Genomic DNA, 15,667 nt, shown 5'->3' with positions numbered 1-15,667 from the left:
TGAGCTCTACTTGGGCTTGACTATCCACCCGCAATTGGCGCACCTAACAACATGGATATAGATTATATTAGGTCAAAAAAATTTGAACTCGATCGAAGCTCGAACCGGAACTCAAATTAATTTGAGACTTGGACCCGTCGAGCATGATTTTTTCTTAACCAAGACACGTCTTATTTTTATTAGTTATTTATTAAAAATGATTACATAATCAATCTTAGATAATTTAGGAATTATTTTATTTATTTTTTAGTACAAAAAAATAGAAATATTAAAGGTAAGATGGTTATTTAATAGTTTTCATTAATACTGTTATGTGATGAGAGATATTAGATAGTTGATGGATTCCTAAATTTTTATAATAATATCTTAAATTAATTGAGGTCTAGTTGGGCTTAACTATCCACCTGCAATTGGCGCACCCAATAACATAAATATGGGCTATATTGGGTCAAAAAACTTGGACCCGATCCAAGCTCGAATCTGACCTCAAATTAATTTGAGACTTGGACTGGGCAATGACTTATCCAAGCCTGAGCAAAATTTTTCTTATTTGAGCTAAGCCCGACCCAATCTATGTGCACCTCTTCACGTATTCAAGACAAGTCGACCCATGTTGGTCTTTGGTGAATGGTGAACGTGCACTTAGATCACACTCGAGTCAAAAATCTAACATCGCAGACGCGTGGAAGTGGTTGCCCAAGCACAACATATTGCAAACTCCTCTCAGAGTCGATCCATCAAATGCGACACATTCTAAACGCCTGCCCATTTTTATGCGGATCTTCTTTTCTTATCATGATATATTTACCCTCAATCAAGTAAAACATATCTCATGCCTCTTTCATTAGTTATTTATTAAAAATTATTACATAATCAATCTTAGATAACTTAGAAACCGTTTTACATTTATTTTAAATAAATAAAAATATAAATATTAAAGGTAAGACGGTTATTTACTATTTTTTATTAATAATATGGATTAAAATATCACGAAAAATAAATAAAAAATATCTACGAAATGGGACAAAAAGTTTATGATATAAGGTATATTAGATAGTCGTATATCACTCTCATCCTACAGTTAATTGTATACTCATACGTTATATATATACTTATTTAAAGCCACTTGTTTACAAGTATTACAATGAGAAGGATGTACTAATTGATTGGAGTTTCTTGAGTTTCCATATATTCTATATATCTAAATAGGTATCATATTCATATAATACAATTAATTAAAAGTTTCGAGGCATAATATTGAGCGATTCAATAACAGATTTCAGATCTATCGATATCAATATACAAATATAAATATAATTAACGTTAAAAAAAATGGTAAGAATTTTAAAAGACATACATACATGGTGAATTGGTGATGCACTAAAAGATACGAAAAAAAGTTATTATATATTTTCACACGTGGAATTTTCTTACCTGTTTACTCCATAAATTAGAATTAGCTAGGCATATAAATCAAGATCAAATTGAAGTTTACGTTTCTTTTACGAGGTCAAATGCTGACTAAAAACTAGGATTTACACGATACGGTTTTGATAGATCCAATGCCTACTCTACTCCCAATAATGCATCAATACGATTATGGGAATACCCAAGGAAACTAATACTTATTAATGAGAAGCCCTATTTAACAATCTTATAACACTGTGTAATTGATTACCATATGAATCTTTCCAAAGTCAACTACCAAAGCTGGCTTCATGAAAAGAATATTATGAGTAGCTTTCTTTATGTGAGCTGCAAGCCATGCATTGGAAATTTGGAACCATTTAATTTTATTTTAAAAATTGCTTTAAAAAAAGGAAAATTTATTAAAAACAAGTTATTCTTTGTCTTTATTTTTATTAACACCTTACCAAAAATGTCTTAGAAATATCTTGCGGACAGCAATATCATGCAAAAGGTGAGTATAGCAGATTGACTCGTGTCAATTAGTTATAGTTATTATTCATGTATTGTTCAATTTAATTCACCTATATAGTATTCATCGATTAAGTAGATTAACATTAGGTTTTTTTTTTTTCAGACAAAAAAATAAAAGTAAAATATTGGGGTCGAAAATGGTAAATAACCACTTAATGAGATGTAAATAATAATAAATAGAAAACATTGGGTATATTTTATAAATGTCCTAAAAATATATATAATAAAAAGCCCACGGTATGCGCTTCCTCACACGGGAATCAACCTAACGTGACAACTTTTATTTGGTCAACGGCGTGTATTCGTAATAAATTAAATTCAATATTATATATATATATATAAAGAAATATACCAGAGTTGGAGAAGATCAAACCCAGATCCCCAATGCATCCACAAAGAAGAATGCATTCCAGTCGATGATAGATTCCAATATCTATCACCTTTTGTTCTTGAGATCTTAATTTGCTTCAATAATGTCTACTGCTCCAGTGGCAGTCGCAATACCAACGCAATACTACGCGACGAGTAGCCTCGTCGTAGGATACGCTCTCTGCTCCAGTCTGCTCGCCATTATCAACAAGTTCGCCATCACCGAGTTCGACTACCCCGGCCTCCTCACGGCCCTCCAATACCTCACCTCCTCGCTCTCCGTCTACCTCCTCGGCAAGCTCGGCGTCCTCCACCACGACCCCCTCACCTTCGACACCGCCAAAAAATTCTTCCCGGCCGCCGTCGTCTTCTACCTCGCCATCTTCACTAACACCAACCTCCTCCGCCACGCCAACGTCGACACCTTCATCGTCTTCCGCTCGTCGACGCCTCTCCTAGTCGCGATCGCGGACACCGCCTTCCGGAACCAACCGCTGCCTTCCAAGTTCACGTTCGTATCTCTCGTCACAATCCTCGCCGGTGCAATCGGCTACGTTGCGACCGACCAGGCCTTTTCCATCAGAGCCTACTCGTGGGCTCTTGCTTACTTAATCACCATCACGACCGAGATGGTTTACATCAAGCACATGGTGACCCACCTCGGGCTCAACACTTGGGGGTTCGTTTTGTACAACAACCTCTTGTCTTTGATCATGGCGCCAATCTTTTGGGTGTTAACAGGGGAGCACGAAGAAGCGATGGATGCTTTAATGTATGGCACGGGGAGTTGGATGAGATTAGACGCAGTGGTGGCAGTGAGCTTGTCGTGCGTATTCGGGCTACTCATTAGCTTCTTCGGGTTCGCGGCGAGGAAGGCGATCTCGGCGACGGCGTTCACGGTGACGGGAGTCGTGAACAAGTTCTTGACGGTTGCGATCAACGTGATGATTTGGGATAAGCATGCGTCGCAGCCCGGGTTGGTTTGCTTGCTGTTGACTCTCGTGGGTGGAGTTCTTTATCAGCAGTCGGTGACTTTGCCGAGCAAAGGGAACGTGGAAGAGAACGCACCGGCACCGGAGGCTAAGGGAGGAGGAGGAGGGTATAATAAAGTTGGAGAGGAGGAAGAGGAGGACAAGGCAGCCGGGAGTGATCAGCAATCTCGTCTAAATTCCACCGTTTGAATTGACTTATTCGTGATCGTAGGTTTTTTTTTTTTTTTTTCCTTTTTTTTTCCTTTTGTGATCGGAAAGAAGAACCTAAATAAGATTCGTGATGAATATTTTTCAGTTCTTATGTTCGGTAGAAGAGAAATTTATTACAAGCATCCTGCATTTTTTTCCTATTGCCTCAATAATATTGGAGCTCAATTTAACTTAACAATTGTTGAACGGAATGTAAAAGTAAAATGCTTTAAATATCTCCGTCAAAGCTGTCCACTAAAGTGGACAACTTGAATGGTCGTTCTTTCTAAATCTCTCAAAATTAACACGAGAGTAGAGTTCAGGCCACACGATGGTAAAATGACATTCTACCGGCCCGACCTGGCCCAGCCTATGAGGTTATCAGCTTCTTTCTTCGAGAACTCTAGATGCGAATTGCAACTCCTAGGATTAGGAAATTAGCTAACGAGAAAATTAATCCTTGTATAATGACAGTACACCATATCCTTTCCAATCGAAAGTTAACTTTTTAATACGTGGTTCACACATTAGAGAGCGTCAAGACGTGAATCTTAATCATTTTATATCCTTTGCTTTGAATAGAATAAGGCGAGATGTGCGTGGTCCCAAAATCGACCCGACAGCTGCACTTGCATCCGACCCTGGTTGTCCGGGCCTTTCAAACATCCGATGGAGACCACGAGGAGACCCGGATTGGGCATCTAAAAGATTTTAGCGTGAGGTGGATCCTCTCGGTGCGGACCATCACATCCTGTCTTGAATCCGACCCATACCGGTCCCTTCGCCTTTTGATGGGGATCTTCCGGGTTCGATTTGGCCTCTGCCAATATATAATATATATATATAACCGCTAAGTATATAACCCGTCTCAACGCGGACCACAACTTTTTCACCCGAATCCGCATCACCAGGATACCACGTCGGCCCACTTGGGCCGCGCTCCATACTGAGATGGGCCCCACGCGATTAGTCGTCAACGTCTCGAATGCACGGCCCTGATGGAGCCTCTGTACAACAGATGCTTACGACCACGTGTCAGCCTTTTTACGTTTCCGGTCCCACAGGTGTATCAGAGGGATGGAGTGGGAAAGGAGATGGGTGTAACTTGAAACTGGAAGCGAGAGTTAACTCGCAAGAAGCCTTTCTCTTTGCCGCCTACTTCCACCGAGCTTGCGTACTTAAATGTCCGGGACCCACAGCGAGAGATGGTACGACCTTTGGGCTTCTTTGTGGGTCTCGTGGAATGGTTGGTCGAGCCTAAATAAGAAAAACGCTTCGCAGAGTCGCAGTGGTACCCACGTTGCTATAAGGGGGGTGGGGGGAAGGCTCCAGTTAATATCATATTCTGCCTCGTAAATTGGATAATTTTACTGCGAATCAGATTTACCACTGTGGATAGAATAATAAAATAAGGTCGCCGGATATCCCGTGGTGGTGCTTACGTGTCGGTGGACATCAGCAGGCGAATCGGCCACGTGTTGGTATTACTGCTACTGATGCCATCCTCTACTCGTCACTCCCCTTCTCAAAAATATAGATAGAGATAGTAGAGAGAGAGAGAGAACAGGAACTACTCCAGTTGCTCCCTCTTCTCTTACTCTCCTCTGCTTCCGTGGTGGTGGAGGGCGTCAGAGATGGGCCCTTACCCTCCAAGCTCCGGCTCGGAGATCGACGGGCTCCTAGCCAGGGTTGGCTACCGGATCCGACCGTCGGATCTCCGCCACGTGGCGCACGGCCTCGAGCGGCTGGATTCCGCCATGGTCGGCGGAGACAACCGGTTCGGCGACTCCGATGCCGTCCACTACAACCCGTCGGACCTAGCGGCGTGGGTCGACTCGATGCTGTCCGAGTCGACCTCCCAAGCCGCCGCCGAGCCTACCCTCCCCCTTAGCGACGGTGCGTGGATGGCCCAGATCATCCCGCAGCTCAATCAACAGCATCATCACCAGATGGCGGCGATCGCGGCGCGCCAGCGGAAGGAGGAGGAGGACTCCGGCATCCGGCTCGTCCATCTCCTTATGGGCTGCGCTGATGCCGTCCAACGTGGCGACTCCCGGCTGGCCGCGTCCCTCCTGGACGAGATGCAGGTAGAGCTCACGCGCATGAGCACCTCTTTCGGCATCGGCAAGGTCGCCGGCTACTTCGTCGACGCACTCCGCCGAAGGCTGTACTCGGCGACGGATCCCTACTCATCTGCTGACTCCTTAGTGGAGTACGAAATCCTCTACCACCACTTCTACGAGGCCTGCCCTTACCTCAAGTTCGCTCACTTCACGGCGAACCAAGCGATCCTCGAGGCGTTCGACGGCTACGATCGGGTCCACGTCATCGACTTCAGCCTGATGCAGGGCCTCCAGTGGCCAGCCTTGATCCAAGCCCTCGCTCTCCGCCCTGGTGGGCCTCCCTTCCTCCGCATCACCGGAATCGGGCCGCCCTCTTCCAATGGCCGGGACGAGCTCCGTGAGATCGGGATCAAGCTAGCCGAGCTCGCGCGCTCCGTGCACGTGCGCTTCGCCTTCCGGGGGGTCGCGGCGACCCACCTCGACGACGTGCGCCCCTGGATGCTCCACGTCGGGCGGGGGGAGGCAATCGCCGTCAACTCCGTGCTCCAGCTCCACCGCCTCCTCGGCGATCCGGGGAAGCAATCGGCGATAGATACAGTTCTGAATTGGGTCGTGGACCTCCGGCCTAAGATAGTAACCGTGGTCGAGCAGGAGGCGGACCACAACAAGCCGGGCTTCCTCGACCGGTTCACGGAGGCGCTGTTCTACTACTCGACCGTGTTCGACTCGCTCGAGGCTAAGTCCGGTCTGGCTCAGCAAACGCCAACGGCTGAGATGTATCTACAGCGCGAGCTCTGCAACATCGTGTGCTGCGAGGGATCCGACCGGGTCGAGCGCCACGAGCCGCTGGCCAATTGGCGGACCCGGCTCGGCCAGTCCGGTCTAATTCCGGTTCACCTTGGTTCAAACGCCTTTAAGCAGGCGAGCATGCTACTAACCCTCTTCTCCGCCGAGGGATACTGCGTCGAGGAGGTCGATGGCTGTTTGCTGCTCGGCTGGCACAGCCGACCACTCATCTCCGCCTCGGCTTGGCGAGCGGGCGATCATGCTGATGATTACGTGGCACCTGATGACATTACTCTGGTTGATCGTAGTAGCATTGCGAATAATAACAACAATAATGAGAACAATTTTAGTTAAATTATTTTTCAATCTTTAATCTTCCCCTCCCTCCGTCTTTGTTTTACTATCGCAAAGTTTTGTGCTTGTTTCGTAACGATCGGGCCTATGCTCGTGACGTACATCACAAGGAGTGATTCCATACCGGGCTTAATAGACGGCTCTGATAATGCTCGTGTTTTTACCCGACACCAGTCTGGGCAAAGGATCACGTGGGTGGCCAGCGACCCCCGGCTTTTGTTCTGTCCGATTCCAAGCGGGCGGTGATGGCTTCGGGAGTACGATAAGGAGGTTCGGAGGGGCGGCGGCCCACCAGAAGAAATGGGTACATCTCCGCTACTATTCCTGGGACTTCGGCCCACAAGGCTTTCACGTGCCACGTTTCGCCGATCTCGGCGTATGACAGGTGGTCAGTCACATGTGTGAGCCTCGGACCGGGAATCTCGCCTGCGGCGTCCGACACGTGGCGGTTACGTCCTTCCGGGGTCTACAAACGGGTGCGGGTTAAACCTCATGACTGGGTCCCGCGATGTTAGCGCGTCACTTTCTCGCCACGTCAGCGTGACGGAGACCATAGGTTCTATGATTAGCTTAGATGGGAAAAATATTTTGATCGCAAAGGGTAACATTTGCTACAAGTTCGTACGAGACTTATTTTTGGGTGCCGAACCCACCACAGGCCGCAGCTTCCTTTCCTTAATTGGGCCACTGGTGGGCCATCGTTTTGATAGACTCGAAATTAATGACTCTATTATGAATATGCTATGTATAATATAATTATTAGATCAAGCTGAAGTCAGCTTGTTTAAGACTTGTAAATAGGCTCGACTCATTTATGGCCTGAAAATAGGTTTATTACGGCTTGGGTTTGACTCAGAAGTCAACTTGTTTACACCCTTAGTGAGACCTAATTAGACCTATTTTATATTAGCTAAAGATGACCGTTGATTAAATAGATTCATTTGAAATATATAAAGCTAGGACACTAATAGGGAAAGGGGGCGTTTAAAGGAGATGTGGCATAGTGTTCAAGTTTTCTTTTTTGATTATTCATGAGCCCGAAGGTTAGATATGGGCTAGACAAAGAGTCCCTAGATACAGATGCACTTTAGGCCCCTAGACAAAGGTCATATACATCGCCGAACAACGTTGAGATCTGCTCTAAGCCGTTGAATTGTCAAGCTGTTCTTTCAAACTAACCGCACTACCGAGTCAAGCCACTACCAACCACCAACCACCAAATAATTCCTCCATAATATTGTTTGGAGTTGGAGTTGAATTCATGACCACCGTAGTCATAAACAAGATACCTACCAACTCTAGGTTGGTGGCATAGTGTTCAAGTTGTAAGACGTAGTTAAGTTATTTATTTTTCTCCGAGATCGAGATTCAGTGCAGTGCAGGTCGACCCTGTGTTAATTAGTTCATATTCATCTAACGATGTGCCCGGACTAATCAACATGGATTGGCTCGCATAATATTGGGCCTTTGTTGGCCTATAGCTTTGAAGAAAAGGAGCGATGTTTAATATTTCAGAGAGAGAGAGAGAGAGAGAGAGAGAGAGAGAGAGAGAGAGAGAGAGAGAGAGAGAGAGAGAGAGAGAGAGAGAGAGAGAGAGAGAGAGAGAGAGAGAGAGAGAGAGAGAGAGAGAGAGAGAGAGAGAGAGAGAGAGAGAGAGAGAGAGAGAGAGAGAGAGAGAGAGAGAGAGAGAGAGAGAGAGAGAGAGAGAGAGAGAGAGAGAGAGAGAGAGAGAGAGAGAGAGAGAGAGAGAGAGAGAGAGAGAGAGTGCAAAAACTTAGGGTGAACATATTAATCAAGGCCCAAGGGTCGTATTTTAGCAGTAAACCTTTGCTTATGACTAACTAGTATCGACTGTGACTAATAATGTCATCTTTTCATGGTTCAATTGCGCATTTTTATGTAACCCAAGTGCGCAAATTTTACAAAGAATAAGTCATTGCCTTTTCTTATATTTGGTTAATTACACTTGAATCTCAATTATTATTCATTTTCACATAAGTAATTTTTTATATCTCTCTCGCGTCTTTGATGACATACAATTTTATTTTCTTTCTTTATTTTTTCTAAAATAAGAAAAATAATTTTAGACTAAAACAGTTAGACACGCCTAAGCAATAGATTTTGAATTCTAGACATCTGCTCTAACACTAATAACTCACAAAGTACATTAAAAACTTAGGTGATATTTACTTATTCATAAATTAAGACTCAATTATATATATATATATTGCAATCAAATACTCATTCATTCATATTTTAGTTAAAAAATTATATAAAATAAGTCACTTGACCAAGTTATACACAAAATCTCTTGACAGGTTATGCACATTTTTAAGTAAGATATTTAGTATAATTAATATATTTATTTATAATTAGTAACTAAACATAAATTTATCGAGGCAAAGAATGGACTCATCTTATCCTGTTCTTTCTTTATTTTATTAATTTATTGGCATGACCAAAATTATTGAGAATTAGTCCAATGATGTCGCACGTATCGAACGCTAATCTCGGATTAACGTGGATGGATCGGTCAAAGCGTTAGTGAGCTCGTGGATGCTGCACGTGACACAACAGCGACGTAACGCGATCGCACTAAATTTTCGTATCCAAAGAGCAGTTGGAAAGAGATCCATCGCTTATTAATGATACGAAGAAAACAAAACAAGAGAGAGAGAGAGAGAGAGAGAGAGAGAAAATGACATTTAATACTATTTGCTAATTTTTTAAATGAAAAAAGAGCTTATTCTATTATAAACTAATTTTATATTTTTTTTACAAGCCAGTAGTGTGTAGTTATTATACTTGATGCCTTATAAAATTAAAAACTATAATTTTGGTGTAAATAATTATAATACTCTTTTTTTATAACGGATGGATAAGGAACCTAGAGATAAGAGAGAGAGAGTGATTGAAATGATGCCTTTTTAATTATAAAAAATAATTGATAAATATAAATATATTAGATTAAAAAGGAGATGAGAGAAAAATAAATATTACTGTGTACTAGTATTAAGATAAGTAATCGTTTAAATGTTATACTAGTATAAATAAACTTATAGCTATACCATAATGAAAAAAATTGTTAAAGCATAATTACACTTAGCCTGAACTATCGATCATTTTCGTAAACTTTTCACAAATTCTTTTTTTTTTACTCGTAAACTTTCTAAATTATTGAAAATATCTCACTCATCTTGACTCAGTGAGTAAAATGGCTAAGAAAATTAAAATACCTCCGAAGAAATTAAAATTTCTTCCAAAATATTAGAGTAAACATATTTAATAATTTATGAATAAAAAATAATAAAAATCTAACGGAATAAATGTTTGAGATATTTTTAATAGTTTAGATAGCATATATATCACACATACACACACACACATATATATATATATATATATAAAAGGTGATAGTTCGTCTAAGTATAATTCATTTATTTTTAATTTCATACAGAAACATAAGGTGTAAAGATGATTGTTTGAGAACCGTACCCTTTAGACCAAAATTTATCGGCATAGAAGACATAAAGGCGTACAAAACTAATCACAACTATTATTTAGGGGCAAAAACGACAGATTAATAAAAGTATAGGAGCCGTGGAAGTGCGCCTTTTAGGATTATAAAGCGTGGAAGCCACTTTGTACATGGGATTGCTTTAAAACGTTTTATTAAATGAATCCAGGGTCAAATTGCCTATCACTATTCACTCACACTGTTCTAGGAGAAGGTAACATTTTTCAACTTTGGTTGGTAGAAATTGAAAATTAACCCAAACCCAGCTGCTGTCGGGTGTCGAGGGTATAGGAATCATTTTGGCCTCGCAATCATGAGGCTATCTAATGAACAGCAGAGCTATTTACCTTCGTCTAGTCTATTTTTTTGAATGATTTATAATTTTTTGTTAATTTATTTAAATAGTAAATATTAATATTGTTACTAATAATATGTTATATATTATTTATAGAGATTAATTTATCTAATTTTATATATTTGACGTGCAAAAATTTTATTTGTTGTAAAACTCTTAATATTTGTATATTAATTGTATCTAAATAAATTATTATAATTCTTTTAAATTCAATCAATATTCATTTAAGATTTTATCATTTATCCGAAAATGATTCATACCCGTTTAGTTAGGATATGGTTTCAAACTTTGTTATCCGTCTACTATTCGTATATTAATTCATATTCATACTAAAATTATGGATTCAGATATGAGTTGAGTACTATCCAACTGCATGCGATCCATTTTCACCCCTACTATTGTCCCAGTGCACTTTATGGCGAAAATGTTGGCCTTCTAGAAAGGGTTTAAGGAGCTGGCTCTTCAACTATTCGAGTGTCTTTAGTGATATTAATGGGGCTGTTCTTTCTATTGTTTGTGGTTGTATAAGGTGGTTAACTTGATTCTTATTAATGTATAATAGCAGGGTTAATAATGTCTTACCAGACTTGCTCTCTACGTAATTATTATGTAAAGCTTGGTCTAGCTTGCCAGTGGATGTCTCTTTGTAATTTTAATCTTAAATAAACTTTAGTATAATTTGACTGAATTTTAACTTATTTTTATATACTTCAAATTTATACAGTTAACCCTCATATAATATTAAACTAAATTGTAACTAATAGTCCGCCGTTAATCGATCGGGACATAAAAAACTTAACTAATTACCGCTATAAAATTATGATTTAGTTTTATAATAGTAGAAATAATTTGGCCATTAAGCAGCTTGCTCATGGCGAAAATATTAGGTCAACGATGGTAGAGATAATTTAGCCAATTATAATTAATTTAATCTAAACCACAAGACAGTAAGTGTTTAATATATCCTCTTTTTTTATTATGAAAGATGAAATACTATGTGTGACATTCTAGATATGCAAAATGTGACAACTAAGGGTACAAAATAATTTTAATTTTTTTAAGAAGTCATCTCGTTTTTATTTTATTTAGCCAGTGAGCTGTGCGTCATCGATGAGAACATCTATTACGAAAATAAAATAGACTATAAGTTCCTTGATTGATGAATTTAATATAAAAAAAATCTCAGCCTCTCTTTTCTCTGGTGCATATTAAAGAGAAAGATGAGGACTTAATCTAATCGAATACTACAACCATTCATGTGAGTTTAGTCAGAAGTATACAAGTATTAATGTATTAAAACTAAAGAATCCAAAATTTGCACTTTAACGTACACCTCTCGTTTTATTTTATACGCTGCAGCCTTGCAGGTTGACCTTCTTAGCCAGATCTTAACCGGAAAAAAATATTTTGGCATTATAATTTAAAAATTGGGAGAGCAATGAGTCACATTCTGGGCAAAATTTGGTTTAAATTTAAATGTCTTAGGTGTTCAAGGATTTAAAATTAGGTATGACCAAATTGTCATTGAGAGACTCTAGGAGGAGTTTCCGGAAGAGGCTTCTTCAGTTTGTGAGCTAGAGTGCAGTAGAATTCATGCTAGAGTGAAGATTGTGAGAACGGTAATAGAGTGAACATTCTTTTTATTTTTATTTTTATTTTTTTATACCGCCAAGTTATCCACATTGTGAGAAGTCTCGGGAGTCATATTGGCTTGCAGCATAAGGAGGTTATGGTCCTTAGTGAATAAAAGACATTCTTGAAAATCTAGAAATGCTCGTGCAACCCATCCATATTTGTGTAGTCTGTAGCTTTTGGTGACAAACTCATATTATTATTGAAAATACTTATTAATCTTTAAGAGTCAAAGAGACTGAGTTTTACTATCTTATAATCTCCTGACTACTGTTGTAAGTAGGGGCGTAAACGAGCTGAGTCTGAGCAAGCCGGCTCCGGCTCAGGCTTGGCTCAAATATAATTTTGAGCCTTAGAATTGAGCTCAGGCTTGGCTCAGCTCAAGTTGAGCCGAGCTCGAGTCCAAGTTAAGCTCGAGTTTGAAATAAGTCTATTATCAAGTCTCATTCAAGTTGAGCCGGATCGAGTTGGACCAAGCCAACGAAGAAGAAGAAGGAGGAGGAGGAGGCAGCATCACGATGGCTTGTTGTTGCTGAAGGAGGAGGCGGCACTGCAACGGCTTATCGTGCTGAAGTAGGGAGAAGCGGTACTGCGACGGCTTGCCGTGCCAAAGTAGGGAGAGGCGGCACCGCAACGGCGGCTTGGCGAAGGAGGACGAGGGAATGAGGTGGCATAGCGACGGCAGCTTGTCGAAAGAAGAGAAGGCGGCACTGGAGCACCGCGGTGGAGGAGGAGACGGGGATGTGAAAATGAGATTTGGAGATTGGAGTTTTTCTCACTATTTTTTACCGGGCCTATTGAACCAAGCTTGAGCGAGCCGGCTCTAGCTCAGGCTCAACTCGATATTAATTTTGAGCCGATTTTGATGGCTTAGACTCAGTTCATCCCTAACCGAGCAAGCTGGTCTCAAGCTTCAGTTGAGCCAAGCCTGAGCTGCTCTTTAAATTGACAGCCCTAATTGTAAGTGAGTTGACATCTTTATATCAACAGAAGAGTGTGTCTTGTATAATTGTATCTGTCGATCTTTTATCCTACTACTTACTACATTTGAGGGAGGAAGGCTGGTCCGACCTTGCTAGAAGATTGAGAGTCTAAGTCCGTGACACATAGACCCCACCATTTATTTATACATAGCTCTATCCGTAGATTAAAAAAAAACAATAAAAATAAAACGATCATCTTATCCTCAACATCTTTCTCTTTCTTTCTATGAACTAAGAGGTAAATATATTCTTCACAAATTTTTCTTAACAAAAAAAATAAATAGATAACTAACTGTTGGAATTCTACCAGATTTCTAGTACTCAAGGAGGTCAAAACAAAAAATAAAAACACTTACAATTATGTTGATGTGCTGATATTTAACATTGAAAATGAAACATTACCTTAAAGCTCACGCAGCATTAATTTTCTTAGAAAACACTGTCTCGTTGTGGATCTACTAAAGAGATTTCTTGTGAAACAGTTTCTTCTTGTCGATCTACCAATAGAGAATATTCTAGCTCCACAATACTAGTCAAGAAAACAACCAAAGCAGCAGCACCTCCACATCTAAATGTAAAGTAGTCAACACCTACAACTATCTATCCAAAAATCCTGTGACTGTGCTTGTGCCTGTGCCTGTTTAGAATTCCTTTCTCTTCCTCGTGACAGCTGCTGACTAAGTAAACGTAATACATTTGAGTTGCCTAAGCTGTAGAAGAGCCAGAGTTCAAAAAATTTTCTATGGACTCCAAAACTTTCTTCCTTTTATTTATTTCTTTATTTAATCCTTCTTCTTCTACCTCGTGACAGATGCGGATAATAAAAAAAATGCAGGCCACTTTCACGCAAAACGTAGTGCATTTGAGTTGTCTTCTTCGTTGGACAGACAAGAATGCATGACTATAATAATTTGATAGGTAAGTAATTAGTGCCATCTTTATCAGTCTAAATATTCTCTCTTCACAATTAAAAGAGATAGCTCAGTAAGTTAAAAAGAGACTCGTATACTATTTGAGTTCCATCTTTTCTGGGTAACAAAAGGAAGACGAGAAAAATAACAAATCTTATTTCTTGATGGTTGTTAATGGATCATAAGCTCAAAGATTAATCATAGTTTAGACAAAAGGGTTAGCCACGCCTTGTTGATATATAGCTTAGTTAATTAGATTAACTCATCCACGACAGATTTAAACCATGCATGCATATATATCAAAGATCCACTAAATATCAACTATAACGTCACGTACGTTAAATTCTCTTAAAAATATAGTAAAGTTTTGATAGTTTGATTAGTATACATGCGGATTTGGGGGGATATTATTCCACCGAATAATGCAGTTAGAAAATTCAAACTGAAGCACTAATTAAACTCCACTGTAGAAATTCGTTGTAGTGATCAAAGACAAGACGTGTCATTACTTATATACGAGTCCAAGAGAAAGTATATTTAATTTGGTGATATGATCGGTATTCAACTGTGTAAATGATTGTCACTAATAATACGCAATAATAATGCCACGTCTGATGTATTAAGACGTCGGTAATGCGAAGGTACATCCAATAATTATGATTTACAATTTACGCAATAATTATGATTTACAATTTACGCCCTATATTTTTACTATTTACATATTGAACCGTAAGATTTAATAAATATTTGTAAAAAATATTATGAGTTGGATATGAACTAACATAGTAAAAATACTCCTTTAATTAGAGATATTTTACTTTTAAACAACTAAAATGTCTTTAGTATAGGTTGTGTTTAGTTGAGCTGAGTTGGTCGAGTTTAGTTGGTCGAGTTTATTTGAGTTAGTTAAATTAGTATACGTTGGGTAATTATAACTTGGCTGAGGATATTTTTATTATCTTCTTATTATATTTAATTTAATTTAGATGTTTAATTAATTTTAACTAACATATCTAACAGTATAATATTTTCTGTATATATTCAGTATAAATAATAAAGATGTAAAGTATAAACAATAATTTCATTAAAGAAACAGAGGTTCATGTACATATTTCTCCTATATTTATTACTCCCTAGATTCTAGAAGGTCAAGATGCTTTATAATGTTCTAATATTGAGAATCATCTTAACAACCTCATGACCTTTTTTTATTCCGTTACGTGGTCTAATGCTACTCATGTTGATATTTAGCAAATTTTCCTATTAAAGTATAATATGCGCATGATTGAGACCATTATAGCTCATATCTTAGTATCAGATTAGCTCAATAGTTTAGCTTAGCTTATCCGCTCTTGATATATATATATATATATAAATTATTATTATTTATTTATGAGATGCCATAAATGACCCTGCTATTGATATTATCTTCTTTTGTCCATTCATTATCTCTGCCCAACTAAAACCAACTTCTCCCATTCCCAAAGTTTGAAAATAATTAACCATCCACTGATTAGTACTTATCAGAGCATTAATTGCTCGATCAATTGCCAAGACAACGTTTTATTTTTTCTC

At 39.4% G+C, this 15,667-nt stretch overlaps 2 protein-coding genes across 2 annotated transcripts; both read left to right on the top strand.

Annotated features, from left to right (window-relative positions):
- The first annotated feature begins 2,299 nt into the window (after positions 1-2,299).
- LOC140797299 (GDP-fucose transporter 1-like) lies at positions 2,300-3,596 on the top strand. Its single transcript, XM_073150637.1, has one exon. The coding sequence runs from the start codon at positions 2,415-2,417 to the stop codon at positions 3,489-3,491; it is 1,077 nt and encodes a 358-aa protein (XP_073006738.1). The 5' UTR covers positions 2,300-2,414; the 3' UTR covers positions 3,492-3,596.
- Positions 3,597-4,991: 1,395 nt separating this feature from the next.
- LOC140797418 (protein SLENDER RICE1-LIKE 1-like) lies at positions 4,992-6,706 on the top strand. Its single transcript, XM_073150830.1, has one exon. The coding sequence runs from the start codon at positions 5,126-5,128 to the stop codon at positions 6,692-6,694; it is 1,569 nt and encodes a 522-aa protein (XP_073006931.1). The 5' UTR covers positions 4,992-5,125; the 3' UTR covers positions 6,695-6,706.
- Positions 6,707-15,667: the final 8,961 nt, after the last annotated feature.

The sequence above is a fragment of the Typha latifolia genome, chromosome 11 (assembly GCF_019914945.1).
Source record: "Typha latifolia isolate L0001 chromosome 11, TyphaL0001v2, whole genome shotgun sequence".
NCBI classification, from domain to species: domain Eukaryota; kingdom Viridiplantae; phylum Streptophyta; class Magnoliopsida; order Poales; family Typhaceae; genus Typha; species Typha latifolia.
This window is presented reverse-complemented; position numbering and strand designations above follow the sequence as displayed.

Bases quoted from the DNA above. Each gene is read 5' to 3' on its own strand.
- LOC140797299 (XM_073150637.1), top strand. From the start codon at position 2,415: ATGTCTACTGCTCCAGTGGCAGTCGCAATACCAACGCAATACTACGCG.
- LOC140797418 (XM_073150830.1), top strand. From the start codon at position 5,126: ATGGGCCCTTACCCTCCAAGCTCCGGCTCGGAGATCGACGGGCTCCTA.